At 42.0% G+C, this 18,380-nt stretch overlaps 1 protein-coding gene across 1 annotated transcript in view; it reads left to right on the top strand.

Annotated features, from left to right (window-relative positions):
- Nucleotides 1-1,922: 1,922 nt before the first annotated feature.
- Nucleotides 1,923-18,380, top strand: part of LOC148136491 (putative G protein-coupled receptor 139) — a 30,346-nt gene continuing 13,888 nt past the window's right edge. The window contains exon 1 of the mRNA XM_087983304.1: nucleotides 1,923-2,055. Coding sequence (XP_087839430.1) covers nucleotides 1,923-2,055 — 133 coding nt within the window. The remainder of the gene's footprint in view (nucleotides 2,056-18,380) is intronic.

Here is an 18,380-nt window from a genome sequence, read left to right as displayed (position 1 = left end):
TTTCCAATAAAGCTGTTGTGGCTTTGACACTTCTTTTACATTTTAGTCAGTTTCGCCTTAAAGTTCTCAAAATAAACAAAAAAATTACTTTTTGCTCATCTCCTCCCAAAGGCACGAATCTCAAGAATTCGATTCTGTTTGAAAATACAGTTTAGAGGCAACTGCACCTCAAAAAGAAGCAGGAATAGATTATTGCATCCTTTACTGAACATGTGTGAATCTTCAGGCTACGAAAGCAATTCATAAAAATCACGATAGTTTCAATGGTTAGCTCTGCTGCCTTGCAATGCCAGGGAAAAGGCTTCCATTCTACGCTGTGTGAAGTTTGCATATTGTCCCTTTGATAGTGAGTGTTTCTTTTTTATGTGCTCCAGTTTTCTCCACAGCCCAATGATGTGTGGGTTATGTGGATTGGCCATGCCTAATTGAGCAGAGCATTGGAAATTCAGGTACATGACTGAGGGTTTATGAGTATGGGATACTTTGTGGAAAGTTGGCCGAAAGATCTGCTTCCAAATGTTAAGGATTATGTGTTATTATGTGTCATTAAGCCCATCCTTTCTGAAGTGGCTTGGAATGACTTGTATTTCGAAGCCGATTATCATGCAATCTCGCCGTAGACAGGCACTTTTTTAATATATCTGTCTCTGTTTTTACTTCTAAGTATCCAGTTTAGATATGGGCAATCTTGTCAACCTGTATACCCAAAATTAAAATTTTATTCATGTTATTCCCTCTATTTTAAACTATACTGCTTTGTTCATATTGTCGGTTGACAATTTCTCTCTCAAATGTAGTCTGTGTTCTTGCTCTTCATTGCATTCCTGAACCGTTTTCAGTCTCAACAGCCATTGACTTCACTCTTACTGTCACCTAGCCAATTTCATATTCTTTGTTCCTGACTAAGTGATCCATGGATTTGATGAGTGACGGTGAGAGTGGTGCTGGAAAAGCACAGCAGGTCCGCCAGCATCCGAGGAGCAAGGAAGTCGACCTTTCGGGCAAACGTCCTTTATCAGGAATGAGCAGTTCATTCCTGATGTAGGGCTTCTGCCTGAAACAACGAGTTTCCTACTCCTCGGATGCGGACTGACCCACTGTGCTCCACTGATCCACAGCACCACTCTAATCTTGACTCTGATGTCAAGCATCTGTAGAACTGACTTTCGCCACGGATTCGATGAACAAGGTCATTGGACATTCTCCGTTTGGTTTTGGACTGAAGTAAAAAAAAATGCAATAATTTATTGCCTTAAAACGAATAAACTGCAATAAAATGTTTGTCAATTCATTTAAAAAAATACTAAGCTCATTGTGTATTGAAGATACAAAATTGCCTTATTCGAAAAGTGAGATGTATGCTCAGACAAATTCACACTTCCTGTGTATGGTTGGGGCAAGTATGCCCAATGAAAACATTTTGTTTGACGTTTGTTCTAGCCGAGGAGAGATCAGCATAGGGAAAATCTGTGGATTGTATTCTTATTTTTGATGGGGATATTACAACAAGCTGTTACAACATTGAACATGGAGACCAGAGCAGAATCATCTGCCCTGTGAAAAGAAAACGTCCATTATTTTCCCTGAAACTGACTTCGCTGGAGCAACTGGCGATGGGAGAGAAGATCAATAACAAGCGATGCCGTCATGCAACCCCGTCCAGTTATTGATGTGAACTGCAAGTTCAGTATTCGAAGGAGTTAACTGGTAAACTTTGTGCAGTGACTGTGATTGATGTCAGTCTCCATGGATTCTAATTGTGTTCCTGGCGGTTTTCCCTCCCCTCTTAATATGTGGCTGCTGTCAATGAGTTATCACATTACAGCAGCAGATGCATCATCACCGACAACTGGATCAATAGCTGAATAAAAAGGGGGAGGGAAGGTCAGAATCTGGGAAAAATGGACTGGAATGTTCCAACAATGGACAGGGGTTTATCCGCCGGTCTTTACTATCTTTCCAGGCCTTGGGCAACAATACCAGATCGGATTTACGGTGTACTAATGATCATTCAGGTGGGTTACTATCCCATCCTCGCTATTGCTGGTGCTCCTGGTAAGTCTGTCTACCTGAGCCCAATTATTAATTTCTTGAAAAATGTTGAACCTCATTGCTATTTCTGTTATCAGTGTTTGTTAACTACGGCAACTGTTGTCTTCACTTTGCACAACAAATTCCATTCATTAACGACGAATTTCTCTCCTCCCCCTCACAAACATCTGAGATAAAGACTGTTCACAAACTCGAAGGTCACCTTGCCCTGAACTTATTTATGTATAGGCATTCACTCCATTTCTAAACCTGCCCAATAGCAGCTCAGTAATATCCCCAGTTTCAACCTCAACCTTTTTGTCATGAAACCATTGCCTACACCTTGGTAAAGTTCAGACTTTACGGTTACAGCTCTCTGTCGGTCACTTTTCCAAATGCAAATATTTTGATCACAATCGTGGTTTTAGTTCTAATGTCACTACATAATAGGGAAATCAAGTCAGAGTAATAACGTTGATGCAAAGATGCTTCATCTTTCCACAATGTGGAAATAGACCGTTTGGCCTAGCAAGTCCACACTGACCCTTTGAACAGTACTCACTCTGACCCATTATCGCTAATGCTCGACATTTACCCTTGACTAATGCACTAACCTACACATCCCTGAACAGTCTAGGTAATTTCAAATGACAAATTCACCTAACCTGCATATTGTTGGAATGTGGAAGAAAATCTTAGCACCCGGAGAAAACCTAAACAGACACGGGGGAGAATAGACAGTCGCCCGAGGCTGGAATCCATTCGCAGTACGAACCACTGAGCCACTGCGCCAGCCCGAGTAATCAATATTTACACTAAATACATTGTTTTAAATTGTACCATAGCTGATGGCAAAGCTTATATTTAAATGAGGAAAAATTGCAATTCAAACGAATTTCAATGGTTGTAACCATGAAATCATCACATTTCGTCTAAAAATCGATATTATTTCATTGATTTCCTTTGGAAAAATAATCTAACATTTTGGGGTTGTATTAAGTTTGACATCAGTGTGACCGCAACAATGTGCTTGGCTCCACATATTCATGACGATTGGTCAAGGAGAATTAGTAATGGTCAACAGAATCTGACCTTGCCCACGATTCCAACATTCGACGAATGAACAAAATTACAGGTTAAATCAACCAAGGAAAAAAGATCCGAATCAAAAAAGAGGGCGTTCCATGAAAACTGAGCAGGTTTAGCAGCCAGTGTTAGCATTTCGAGTGCAAAACCAAATGGGAGATTGTGTGACAGAGAAATTTGTATTTAAGGGGAGATCAAATGAGTTGAATAGATGGAGAAAGAGAGACAGAGGAAAAAGAAGCAAACAAACGTCTTGTTCATGTTCAGCTGGGATGGAAATAAAATGTAATATTAATCTTATTTTTTAATTAAATTTTCATATTTTTATTATTTTGCGCATTCTCAAATATTCCTGAGTGTCATTGCCATGTCGATAGCTATTCAAGTCCTTGTTTAAACTGAGTTAGCTATGTTCTCATTGTATCGCTTCCCTGAGTGAGTTCATCTTAATTTATTCATCAAAGGGATGTCAATGTCAAGGGCGAGGGCAGCATTTATTTCCCTTTTCTGCTTGACCTTTAGATTATGGTAGTCGCCTGACTGCAGTCACGTGCTATAAATAGCCGGTGAATCGGTCCGATTTCATTTCTATCAGTCTTTGCAGTGATTGATATAACTGAGCGACTGTTTTAGTCGTTTCAAATGGCAGATAAGAATCAACCTTGCTATGTGTCTGACTTAACATGTAGACCAGAGCAGGTGAAGGTGGCCAATTTCCTTCTCTGAAATATATTATCGAGTCAGTTGGACATTTCTGACAATCTAATCTGGTTTCATAGGTTCATTAGATTTTTAATTGCAGATCTTTTAAATTAAAATTTAAATGCACTTGAGTCTCGGTTCTGAATTCACATGTCGACCAGAAAACGTGAAGATGGCCGATTTCCTTCTTCGAAGGATATTTGTGAGCCAGTTCATTCTTTTTTTCGAACACTCGATGATGGTTTCATAGTTTCATTGAATACTTAATTCAAGGTTTTTACTGAATTAAGTTAGTTAGTTCACATAGAGCTAAGCTTACAATGGCAGGGGACCTCAGACACGTGGCATGTACCTCTTGCTTGACGTGGGAGCTTAGGAACGTGTCTGACATTCCTGACTCGTTCACTTGCAAGAAGGTTGTCCAGCTGCAGCTCTTGTTTGAACGCAAGACGGCTCTGGAGCTGCCGATGGACTCGCTGTGGAGCATCTGCGATGCTGAGGAGGTCGTGGATACCACATTTAGTGAACTGGTCACATCACAGCTTAGAGTTGCTGAGGAAGACAGTGAATGGGTGACCAAAAGACAGAAACAGAGTAGGAAGGCAGTGCAGGTGTCCCCTGCGGTCATCTCCTTCCAAAACATATATACAGTTTTGATACTGTTGGGGGAGATGGCTCACCAGGAAGGGAAGCAGTTGCCAGTATAATGGCACCGTGGCGGGTACTGCTGTTCAGAAGAGTGGGAAAACGACTTGTAGGGCTATTATTATACGGAATTTTATTGTGAGGGGAGTAGATAGGCGAGTTCTGTGGCCTTAAAACGGGACTCCAGGATGGTTTGTTGCCCAGGTAAAAACAATAACTGCAGATACTGGAAACCAGATTCTGGATTAGTGGTGCTGGAACAGCACAGCAGTTTAGGCAGCATCCGAGGTGCAGTAAAATCGACGTTTCGGGAAAAAGCCCTTCGTCAGGAATGCAGGCACAATGCCTGAAGGGTGGAGACATGAATGAGAGGAGGGTGGGGTTGGGAAGAAAGTAGCTTAGAGTAGAATAGGTGAGTGGGGGAGGGGATTAAGATGATAGGTGAGGGAGGAGGGTGGAGTGGAGAGGTGGGGAAGGAGATAGGCAGGTAGGACAAGTCATGGAGTCAGTGCTGAGCTGGAAGTTTGGAACTGGGGCGAGGTGGGGAAGAGGAAATGAGGAAACTGTTGAAGTCCACATTGATGCCCTGGAGTTGAAGTGTTTTTCCAGCACCACTAATCTAGAATCTGGTATGTTGCCTCCCCGATGTTCGGGTCAGGGATGTCACCGATCGGGTGCAGGACATTCTAAAAGGTGAGGGTGTACAGCCAGTTGTCTTGGTGCACATAGGCTAAGGCCTTGACAGATATCTTTGTGGCATCCTTAAATACAGGTGAGGTGCCGGAGGTCTGGACGGTTGTTCATGTTGTCCCCCTGCACAAGAAGGGTAGTAGGGATATTCCGGGTAACTACAGATCTGTGAGCCTGACCTCGGTGGTGGGAAAATTGCTGGAAAAAGTACTGAGGGATAGGATCTATTTACATTGAGAAAAGAATTGTCTTATCAGTGATAGGCTATATGGTTTTGTGCTGGGGAGATCGTGCCTTAACAACTGAATAGAGTTCTTCGAGGAAGTGACAAGGTTGATAGATTAAGGAAGGGCTGTTGATTTCATTTACATGGACTTTAATAAGGCGTTTGATAAGGTTACCTGTGGTAGACTAGTGTAGGAAGTGAAGTCATATGGTGTGCAGGGTGTTCTAGCTAGGTGGACAAAGAACTGGTTGAGTAACAGGAGGCAGAGAGTAGTAGTTGAAGGGAGTTTCTCGAAATGGAGAAACGTGAGCAGTGGTGTTCCACAGGGGTGAGTGTTGGAGTCACTGTTGTTTGTAATATACATAAATGATCTGGAAGACGGCACTGTTGGTATGATCAGGAAGTTTGCTGATGACACTCAGATTGGTGGAGTAGCAGAAAGCATGAAGGACTGTCAGAGAATACAGAAAGATATAGATAGTCTGGAGAGTTGGGCGGGAAAGTGGCGGATGAATTTCAATCCAGACAAATGTGAGTCATGCATTTAGGCAAGACTAATTGGAGAGTGAATTATACAATGAATGGAAGAGCCTTGGGAAAAGTTGATGGGCAGAGAGATCTGGGAATGCAGGTCCAGTGTACACTGAAGTTGCTGCACAGGGGGATAGAGTAGTCAAGAAGGCAGATAGTATATATGCCTTCATTGGGCTGGGTATTCGGTATAACAGCTGGCAAGTCATGTTAACATTGTGCAAGACAAGCCAGGGAACTATCGACGGGTGAGCCTGACCTCAGTAGTGGGCAAGTTGTTGGAGGGAATCCTGAGGGAACGATGTGCATGTATTTCGAAAGGCAAGGACTGATTAGGGATAGTCAACATGGCTTTGTACGTTGGAAATCACGTCTCAGTAACTTCACTGGGTTTCTTGAAGAAGTAACAAAGAAGATTGTTGAGGGCAGAGCAGTAGATGTGATCTATATTGACTTCAGTAAGGCGTTCGACAAGGTTCCCCATGGGAGACTGATTAGCAAGGTTAGATCTCATGGAATCCAGGGAGAACTAGCCATTTGGATACAGAACTGGCTCAAAGGTAGAAGACAGAGGGTGGTGGAGGAGGGTTGTTTTTCAGACTGGAGGCCTGTGACCAGTGGAGTGCCACAAGGATCGGTGCTGGGTCCTCTACGTTTTTCATTTACATAATGATTTGGATGCGAGCATAAGAGGTACAGTTAGTAAGTTTGCAGATGACACCAAAATTGGAGGTGTAGTGGACAGCGAAGAGGGTTACATCAGATTACAACAGAGTCTGGACCAAATGGGCCAATGGACTGAGAAGTGGCAGATGGAGTTTAATTCAGACAAATGTGAGGTGCTGCATTTTGGGAAAGCAAATCTTAGCAGGACTTATACACTTAATGGTAAGATCCTCGGGAGTGTTGCTGAGCAAACAGACCTTGGAGTGCAGGTTGATAGCTCCTTGAAAGTGGAGTCGCAGGTAGATATGATAGTGAAGAAGGCGTTTGGTATGCTTTCCTTTATTGATCAGAGTATTGAGTGCAGGATTTGGGAGGTCATATTGCGGCTGTACAGGACATTGGTTAGGCCACTGTTGGAATATTGCGTGCAATTCTGGTCTCCTTTCTATCGGAAAGGTGTTGTGAAACTTGAAAGGGTTCAGAAAAGATTTACAAGGATGTTGCCAGGGTTGGAGGATTTGAGCTATAGGGAGAGACTGAACAGGCTGTGGCTGTTTTCCCTGTAGCGTCGAAGGATGAGGAGTGACCTTATAGCGGTTTACAAAATTATGAGGGGCATTTATAGGATAAATAGACAAAGTATTTTCCCTAGGGTCGGGAAGAAGAGAACTAGAGGGCATAGGTTTAGGGTGAGAGGGGGAAGATATTAAAGAGACCTAAGGGGCAACTTTTTCACGCAGAGGGTGGTACATGTATGGAATGAGCTGCCAGAGGACATGGTGGAGGCTGTTACAATTGCAACATTTAAGATGCATTTGGATGGGTATATGAATAGGAAGGGTGCGGAGGGATATGGGCCGAGTGCTGGCAGGTAGGACTAGATTTGGTTGGGATATCTGGTCGGCACAGACAGGTTGGACCGAAGGGTCTATTTCCATGCTGTACATCTCATGACTCTATAACTCTACGACATTGGTTTGCCCGCATTTAGAATACTGTGTACATTTCTGGTCGCCACATTACCAAAAGGCTGTTGCCGCTTTGGAGTGGGTGCCAAGACGCTTTACAAGGATGTTGCCTGGTATGGAAGGTGCTCGCTATGAAGAAAGATTGAGTCGGTTAGGTTTATCTTCATTAGAAAAAAGAGTTTGAGGGGGGAACCTGAGGTTAATATAAGCATTAAGTGTATAGACAGGGTGGATAGAGACTAGCTTTTTCCCAGGGCGAATGATTCAATAACGAAAGGTCACGCTTTCAATGTGAGAGGTGGACAGATTAAGGGGATACACGCGGCAAGTACTTCACACAGAGGGTGGTGGGTATTTGGAACGCGTTGCCAGCAGAGGTGGTTGAGACAGGCACGGCAGATTCATTTAAGATGCGTCTGAATAAATGCATGAGTAGGTGAGGAGTAGAGGGATATCGATGCTTAGGAATTGACTGACAGGTTTAGACAATTCATTTGGATCGGTTGAAGGGCCTGTTCCTGGGCTGTCAATTTTCTTTGTTCTTTGTTATGATTCGAAGACTCTGTTGACCCTACTCCTTTTAAAATGCTGACGAGGAAATATTCATCCAATACTCTCCATCTTCTGAACTTACCAAAATCTCATTCACCCATCATTCCCAGAATTACTGGCCCTTGTTGCAAGATGCTATCGAAATGACTTTATTTCAATATTCTGAAACATGTGAGCATGGCATTCTCTCTCAGTCTCTCTCTGTCTATTTCCCAACCCATCTTGTTTATTGGTAGTTAAACTCATTATCCCGACATCTTTCTCTGGCAATGATTTTCACACACAGTACTCCATTTCGTGACACAAGGGAGATATGGGGCTTATCAAGAGATGGGTGGCACGGATCATATCACTTTCAGCATGGTCTGCAAGTTTCCTCTTGGGAAACATCTAACACAGCATTGCCGAGAAATGCCGTGGTGCGTTGTATACACCTTTACATGCTGGCAGGAAAGCTGCTCCAGGTTAACTTTTGATTTCACTGTTTTTCACTGCTCTGCTCTCGTGCTGGACAGATTTTGGTTTAAATATCAATGCGCTGCTATGGTTTGCAACACTCTGCGTGTTGAACAGATAGCCAGTGTATTTGTGTGGTTTGAACAATGTTCCACTCTGAACAGATTATGAGTTGTATTGAGCAGGACACTAGCGTGGCTTGTACAGTGATCCAAGTTGACCAGATATCTAATCTGTGTTTAACGTCCCTGTGCTGGTTCAATGAGATGGATTGAAAACGTGATCACACTAACCACTTCAGCTCCTCTGTCAGCACATTTATTTTATGTTCTCATTCTTATGACTGGACACTCTGAAGCCTCACTCCTCCAGCTTGACCATTCCTTTGACAAACAGGATAATTCTGCAACTTCCTGTCCTTTTTCCAAGTATCCAATAATAACGCGATTATCTCCTGTATCTTAGCCGAGCCTTTGATATTGATCTCCCTGAATTGTCGGGTTCCTGCTTTATGAAGCTCAGAAACTATGAAATGTACGATTTGCACTCTCGTTCATTTCCTCATGTGTTGATTCATTTTGGACAGAAGATGTTACTCACATCTTTGAAACTTGCTCTGTGGCTATCAACTGAACGACTGTGTTTGTCACTGTCAGCCGATCGTACTCTCAGTAATAGCGGGAGGCACATTGAGTAGTATTCAAAAAGTGCAGCCAAATAAATTGTTGGTCAGAATCTTCTGACTGACTCCTGGTAATGAAAGTTTAGTGGAGGTGCTGGGGATGGTTCGTTCGAGGTTCTGATGTGAGTTGCCTCAGACTGTGAGAGAGACTTGAGTATTTGGTGATACAACTTGGATTGAACACGTGCAGCATGTCGATCTGCAGCATGCACAACAAATGAAGCAAAGGCTGCAGAGCGGGGTTGCTCTGAAACCAGGGAGTGAGTATGTGGGGGGAAAGGAAACTGCCATTTACACCTCGCGTTTTCGAAGGGCAGCTTCCAAACTACGCTAAAACCAGCGACAGATCGTGAGATGACCGTGAATGAAGAAGGAACTGGTCATGGGGTTTTGTTACCTCCATCAACACGGAATGCAGCTTCACACCAGGGGGAGAACGTTGCTGCCAGTGGCTGTTAGGATGACAGTTTCCAGCTGATTCTATGATCAGAAACTTTCCAGGCAGGAGTGGATGACATATCCATCATTTCCTAGGATGTCGGCATCAATGTCATCACAACAAAACGGATAATATATATGATGGATGAGATTGATACAATGATACCTCCGTCAGCAAGGAGAGGCCTGGTATATCCTTGTTTTACAAGTATAGCCAAAGTTCCGATGGTGTACACGGCTCTGCAGAGATCTGTTGTCAACGTGGAGAGGAAAAGGAAGTCAACGAACTCTCACAATATTAATATTGGGGTGTCACCATGCACAGAACATCGTGTTGATGAATATGCGCTGACCTGGTACAAGCCAACGCCTGTTCATTCAGAAGTAGTGACGGTTTCCAATCGCCTTCGTGGGTCGACGTGGAAAGAAATGATGGCGTCTCGGAAACAGGATGTATGTCTCCTCCTGTGATATATTATAGCTCCAGAATCCCTTTTCTTCACCTTGCTTGTGAGATTTTCAAAGAACGTAGGCAACCAACTAAAAATGATATACCCTTCACAAAACCATACTGTCTCTGATGGATTGTGGTTTCAGGTTGCAAATCTCCCCTTATGAATTTCTTGATAATGGTTTCTCATAATTTGTCATCACATCCAATAGTTTTCTAATTACTTTTATTCCTTGCGTGGGTTTCCTCCGGTGCTCCGGTTTCCTCCCACAGTCCAAAGATGTGCAGGTTAGGTGAAATGGCTGTGCTAAATTGCCCATAGTGTGGAGTGGATTATTCAGGGTTAAATGTAAGGGAATGAGTCTGGATGGGTTGCTCTTCGGTGGGTCGCTGTGGATTTATTAGGTCGAAGGGCCTGTTTCTACACTGGACGTAATCTAATCTAATCTAGTAAAGACAGTCATTCTGAACTCTTCCATGTATTTAAATTTCACATTCACTATCAATTCCTGTGTAATAGTCACACGATTTTAAATGTCTTGTTTGGATTGCTTTCTACGAGGAATGAATGGCTGAACAGTCTCAGTCTGTCCATGGTTTACACATCCTCCATTTGTGATCTCAATAATATCCTGTACAGAAGCAGCTGTACTCGCTGGGCTTAATGACCTCCTGATTTTTATTTCACATTATTGATTGGATGGCAAGAATATATTACTCCTTTTCCAGAATAAGTGGCTCAAGCCCTGAGCGTCCCCCTACTATTATGTGTGAGAGGCTTGCGGACTTCTGGAAACTTCCTGTTTCTACATCACATCATATTGCAAAATGACATGCTCGAGATACTGAAAGGTCGCCTCTTGCATCTCAGAAATGGGGTCGAAGGTGTGACTGGTCTACTTCTATTCAGATACAAGAGTCTGAATTACCTCCACCTTTCTCATGGACTTTTTTGAAATAGTTTTACATACTTCTCCAATTTCTATGTGACGTGATTCATGAGCTTAATGGCCTCCACTTTTTTGCAGTTTTACAATCTCCAGTCACTTTAGCGTCTTCCATTTTCTGCTTGATAGACATGAGCAGACTGAACAGAAAATTCCTGTTGCTGCAAAAAAGATACTGTTGCTGCACGATCAATTTTAAGTCAGTGTGATAGACTCAAGGTGCTGTTTGTCCTTGTTCTGTAACTGTATAATGGTTCCAGCGGCTGAGTAACATCGTCCTGTTCTCGTGCAACATGGCCAAGAATCTGAGTATAGTTCTGCTGTTCCTGTTTAACAGGCTGTTTCAGAATGGATTCCTCCAATTGCTGCGTAACTGACCTCTTCCTGGCAACTTCGATTCTTTTACATAAAAAATAATCATCTTTCGCTATTGCATATTTCAATGAATATTGGAGCAGACTGATCATCCTTTCCTTAGAGGTTAAAACTTTCATGGCAGGAATCAGTTGAATGAACCACCTAATAGCTGCATCCAATGCAACAATCTCCTTTCGCCATTGAGGTGACGAAATCTGTACTCACAACTCCAGATGTGATTGCATTATGATCCTGTACAATAGCAGCAACACATTGCCAGCCTGCTGTAAAGTTTCCAAATCAGGTTAGCGTAGCTTCAGCTATCTGGAGGAAAGCACACCATTGTTGATAATCATTGTCGTTCTCAAATCCAAAAGCATTACGGGATATCTGATGTAAATGGCACTATAACGCTTCAGAAGAAACTAAGAAAGGAGGCGGGATGTTCTCAATGTCGAGATAGACTTCCCAAATATTTCGCATTCACCTACCGTTAATCTCAACAGTATTCAGATTCCACAGAACACTGGAAGGGGGGCATGAAAGACAACAAAGTCAGAGCTGCAATGTCAATGTTGGGCATGTCAAAAAACAGGAAATTAGATTTGCAAATTTGTGGGTATTGCAGTAATAACGATCGATTTCAAGGTGCATGTAAACTATGTTAAGATGGAAATGTTAATGTTGGGAAAAATTGCTTTCACGTGCATGTATTAAATGGATTGCTTTTTTTCAGTATTTTGAGCATCAAAGTATAGATGAGGCTAGTTTGGAATTGATGTTGTTTGATCAGATTTGCTCACTGAAAATCTTGTTCCCAAGGAACTTTTGGTATTACAGATTATGATATATTCAATTTTGCATGAATTCTTAATGCAAATCGGTGTCGAAGACTTCTGGAAAGGTTTGACCAATATTTGAATGGAAAATATAAGCTAGTTAAAACGCACCACACTGAATGTGTGGACAGGACAATTTATTGTAGAGCAAGACGAAATGAAAGGGAAACTAAACAGTTTATTTGTATCTGTCTGCATGCAGGGAGGTCGAGAAAATCTCTTAGAATATCAAATGACCATGGGATTTGTTCAACTGAAGACTAAAATTATTCATACGTATTCATATATATTTATAAACATGGCTGGAATGAGCAATGATAATTCCAGTGGGCCAGATGTTTTTTTTTCAGATCAGAATTTTGGAGAAAGTAGCAACAGCCAGACTGATTACATTGGGGACCACTGTGCTATTTCCTAGCTCATTTTGTAAAGTCATTGTGCATAACTCGAAAGTAATAAATATAATCAGAAGTTTAAAAGGGAAGAAGAGGGAGAGAGGTTAACTGCAGAACTGATAACTTGTCATCCAAAACAGGGAATCTGTTGGAACCTAGTATAAAGAATGGGGTATTTGATAATTAGGAAGTAGCAGTGCCATTGGAGAGAATTATAGCACATTTATGAAAAGAAAATCATAACAGACACACTTATTTGATATTATTTGAAGATGTTTATGGTAGAGAGGGATAATAGGGAATCAACGAATGTGGTATAGTTGGATATTCAGAAGGACTTTCGAAACACTCACAGAAATTAAGGCAATAGAATTAAACCGAAGTCTATTGGCAGGAACATATGCAAATTTCAGGTAAAGGTTATGTTTACCGTCATATAAAGGCTCTCTGAATTAAGAGGTAAAGACGTCGAGCACCAACTGCATTGTGTGTTGGTGAGACCAAACCTGGAGCATTGTGTAAAGCTCTGGTGTCCCAATTCAAACTGAAGAAATAAACCGCTCACACAGGAAGTGCAATGGGCATTCCACAGATTCGTCCCTCAGATGGCAAGATTGTCTGATTAGGAAACTTGTTCGGCGTTTTCTGGAGTTCGAAAAAATGTGAGGTGATTGCAGCAGAACTTAGAAAACTTAAATAAAGTGAACTGAATAAGAAAGTGACATGGTTAAGTGCGAGCAGGCAAGAATAGGCAGAATCCCCAGATATTTCACATGCATGGAAAGAGGAACATGGCAACCAAGGAACACCATGGTGCCCAAACAAACCAAAAGGGTCGTATGTGCGTAAAGCTGGAGACCATCGGTAGATTGTTGTATGCCTGTTTCACAACATTTTACTTTGGAGAAGAAAGATGCAAGTACAGAATTCGAAAAGGTGTACTGGGAAGCTCTTGAGCAGATTGATATAATATGACAGCAGGTATTAATGGCTTTAACTTGTCTAAAATTGGAACAATTCCTATATCTAGCTGCATTGTTTCGAAGGCTGCTGTGTGAGGCGACAGAGGAAAGACCTTGAGCATATTCTCAAAATTAGATTCCGGCCACAGGTGAGATTCTGAGGACTGGAGAATAACTAACATAGTTCCACTTTACAGAAAGGATGGAAGATATCGAGACTGATAGACCATTGAGTATCAGATCAGTGTTAGGGAAACTATTGGAGAAAATACGGAAAGCAAATAATTATTATCTTTATTTGTAGAGGAAAATGTTTATAAGGGATGGTCAGCATGATTTATCTGAGCGAAACCATAGCTAACGAACTTGATTGTTTTTCTTCGAGGAGGCCATTAATATGTTTTTTTTATTCCAGAAAGTCCTTTGGGAAAGTATCACATTGGAAACCTAAATTCAGGGTAAAATCTCATAGTACAAGGGTAAATTCGCAAATTGTATCGACAATTGTCTGAGCAGCAGGGGACAGAGGGTTTGGGTAAAAGGCTATTTGCGTCACCAGAGAACAGTGCCCGCTGGCATACCACAGTGATCAGTTATTATTTGGTGTAGGCATAAATGGTGCCCAGGTTAATGTGGCGAGTGTTGGGAGTATGTAAAGGAAGTTTGCATTTGATGCAAAGACTGGCCGAGTCGTTGTCACTGAGGAAGGTATTATATTAGAGAAAGATAAATATGGAATGGTCAGTTTGTCAGATGGATGGCAGATGGAATTTTACCCTGATAACTATGAGGGAGTCCACTCTAGAAAAAGGAACGAGACAGGGGAGAACTCAATGAATGGCAGAGAAAAGGGATGCTTTGAGAGTGCTTCTGTTCAGACCTCTGAAATGTCTGAACTGGTTAATAGTGTAGTTAAGAAGGCAAAATGATACCTTCGGCATAACTTTTATTCGTCAGGCCGTAGATTATTAGAGCTTTAAAGACCTTTGATTAGACCGCAGATGGAATACGGTGTGCAGTTCCGGATACCGCACTGCAGGAAGAACGACATTGCACTAGAATGGGTTCGAACGTGATTCATGAGTATGTTCCGATACCTTCATGAAGAGAGTCTGGACAAATTCAGGCTGTTTGCTTTGGAGCAGAGAAGGCTGAGGGTAACGCCATTGTGATATATATGATTACGACGGGAATAGACAGGGTGGCTAGAACGTCGATTTGCATTTCATTCAAATTACCAAGAACAAGTGAATGCACTTTTAAAGTGAAGCATTTGGGATTTAGAGAAGATCTGAGGATTATTTACTCCGAAGAGGGTGTTTGATGTCTGGACTGCACATCCTGAGAGAGTGCCTGTTGCTTGTAAACTAATGGATGAACAGTTGAAGAGTCATAATATTCACAGCAATGGGCGTCGTGTTGGAAAGTTGGGCGAAAGTAGATCGTGCTGATTGTAGGAATGTGGACAGTCAATCATTGATCAGCTTAAAATGGGAATTAATAGGTTCCTAGAATTTATATTAACAAGTGGTATAAAAGTGAGCTGTAACAACTTCTAAAAGTATGCGGATGGGAAAATGTAAACAAAACAACTATCACTTTCTTTCTGTCAGAAATTGGCAATGGCAAATAAAGAACAGAGAAATTGCATAAATATAAAGAAACTACTTCAGTTCTGTCTTCACGGAATGAAAGAAAACAAATAAACAAAACAGGAATTCTCAGCAATCCTGGGAAATGTTAGTCTGCTGAGGTCAATGGAATAAAATGAATTTAGTAAATATGTAACTTTGGGAAAACATATTCGGACTGAAAGTAATGGACATAGACAAAGTCAAGATAGATTCTCAAATATGTTTCCCATTTCATGCATCTGACTGGTAGATAAAGTATGGAAAAACACTAAATACAATGCAATTGAAGGACAGACAGCTTTTTGATTAAACACCAAGGCAATACTTAAATTTAAGGCCTTTGGAATTGGGACTAACATATGGATATGGTTTTAGAGTGGGAGAGTTGACAGGGAAAGTGTGTAGGAACGAAGCATTTTTTATTGAGTGGAAGGCGCGCAACGTATGTTGCAGAGATCGGTGCTTGATAACCAGCTAATCACAATATATTTAACTTGGTCGAGGGAATGAAATGCAGTATTACAAAATTCGTCCTGTTTCCTCACTCTCCCCAGTGCGACAGCGATCAGAACTGCCCACCCACTCTTTGGCTTCTTGACCTCCCTTCAGCATGCTCCTGCCAACTCTGGGACAGTACTTCTCGGAATGAAAGCACTGAGGATGGTCTACCTGCCTTCCATCTGACCCAACATACCATCTGACTGACGCCCACCCTGACGTGCCATCCGGCCTGTGGACTGCCCTGACAAACGTCTGAGCCACATGTGGATAAGCAGATGCCTCTCCGGGGACAACTTCTTACAGGTCGGCCTAGAAGTCTTCTGGAACTCAGCCTGCCTCTACTCACGTTCTGTCTCTTGGCTGCCCCAATACACCTTGTGTCAAGCTTTAGGATAGCCTCGCCAGCCTTTGGCTCTCAGGGCAGCGCACACAACGTCCGACACCTAGAATGGCCTACTCACTTTCGGCTATCAGGCTGAAAGCTATCGGGCGGCTTATGAGCCTCCCAGCTCACAGTATGACCTACCAGACCAAGGGACACACAAGTCAGTGAAGGTGATAAACCCAACATGAAAAACGGCAGAGTCAAGTACCAACAACAGAGTCCACTCTCATACACAAAATCTTCTAAAATAAACAGGGTTTTTTTTTTTCAGTATGCAGAGTCCACTCCTGAAGGCAATAAATACGCAGACAACAAAATACACACGTGTGTTCTGTCTCCATAGAAGCCTGGTCTGTGCGTAGAGAGCCAAGCCCACTCACAGAAACACAGTACATCGTTAATATGCAGTTAACTCACACGGGCTTGGTTCACTCAGAGTTCTTTCCTGAAGTCAAATTCCACTCCTGACTGCTGAGTCAGTCCAATAGGCAGAGACCACTCCAACCGGCAGATTCCACTCCAGAATGCAGCAGATGCTCACCTCCCAGCGCTCACAGATGTTCAGTGTATACAGAGGCCTAGTCCACCCACAGAGGGCCAGGCCAATCCACAGGGGAACAGTTTATTAGGAAAGGTGCAGTATTGCACATAGGCACAGACCAAACATCTAAAATGTGAAAAAAATGCATAACTAAACAAAACCAAAGTGTAAGAGCTTAGACCGACCACAAAATCAACATTATCATTTTCTAGTTGTCAAAGAAAGAGTAAAATACAGGCTTAGCCAGCCATGCAATAACAGTTTCCTAATGAGAACTGAAACATACCTGTAACAGAACGACTGTGTAGAGCAGCCAGTATAGCAACAAAGCCTCTCCCGAATGAAAAACAGAAACCAACATCAGCAGTACACTCTGCATGTGGCCGGCCAGCTCAGAGTAAGTACCCTAAACTGAGGCTGTTTCCATTTACTGATTTTTGTTTTTTGCTTTATTCACCCTGTAATGCTTACAGTTAACATGTCTTATTGTGGCTATTTGATGTTCATGGAGCCTGGTGGCTATTTTTCTGCCTGATTGTCCAATCTAGTATGTGTTACAGTTCTTGCAAGGTATTTTGTAAATGATACTAGTTTTGTTTGTTGTCTGTATAGGGACTTTCAAGTACATTAGCTGCTGATTAGTGTGTTGGTGGGTTTGTGGACTACTGTGATGCTAAATCTAGCTACCAGGATACATGAAAATCAGATTTTCCCAAAAGGACATGACTCATTCTCACTAGTACCGTCTCATACAGGTGAGGAAGAACACCACGTTGACTGGTACAACCCATCCATCCCAGGACATGAGCAGCAGCTACACACCCGAGAATTCCCAGAAGCATGCATTCCAACCGGAATCCTATTAACAAACACATTGACTTGGATGCCATTTAACATCCCGAAGATAAAGAACAGGAAATGGCACTACCACAGTAAATGACATCAACACAAGACAAGACAAGCAAACCGAAATACAGAAATGCAAATCAGGCCATACCAATAGTGCTTGATCCGTAGGCTCACTGCTGATGTTACCTGGTATTGTAAGAAAACGTCTGAAAACGATCCTTCCAGCTCAACGAACAAACCTACATTCAGAAACTCAACCTGAGCTGCAAATCATCTGAAAACTGACGAACATCTCAAATTACTTTTAGGATTTAATGCTAACTGGGCTAAAAAATGATGAGGAAAAATGTATACCTAACATTTTGAATGACCCGATTTTGTTAAGAAGAAAGAGTGATTTTATCTACACAGAATGCAAGCGATATTGAAATTAGCAATAATTATCTCTATTATGTATCCCTGCAACAATATAATGGGAAGATGAGTCTTTGCATTTTAACTAATTAGTAAAGTATTGTAAACATCTGTTTAATGCTTACAGCGAGGATACGACAAGGCATAATACAGAATTAGGGTTTATTCCTATCTGATTTAAATTGAATTTTTTGTCACGAGTACCGAGGCACCGTGAAAAGAAATGTCTTGCGAGCAACACAGGCAGATCATAGAGTTATGTAGCATAAATTAGTAAATAAATGTTAATAGCGGCAGAACAAATGAAAAAAACACAGGTACAGGCGAATGTTAAGAGTTTGTGAGCCCATTCAGTAGGGGAGAAACTGTTTTGATACTGGCTGGAGCGTATTTTCAGGTGTCTGTACCTTTACCGCGATGCTGGAGTATGTA

The sequence above is a fragment of the Chiloscyllium plagiosum genome, unplaced genomic scaffold (genome assembly GCF_037043375.1).
Source record: "Chiloscyllium plagiosum isolate Xiang-an unplaced genomic scaffold, Cpla_swu_hap1 HiC_scaffold_45, whole genome shotgun sequence".
Classification (NCBI taxonomy): domain Eukaryota; kingdom Metazoa; phylum Chordata; class Chondrichthyes; order Orectolobiformes; family Hemiscylliidae; genus Chiloscyllium; species Chiloscyllium plagiosum.
This window is presented reverse-complemented; position numbering and strand designations above follow the sequence as displayed.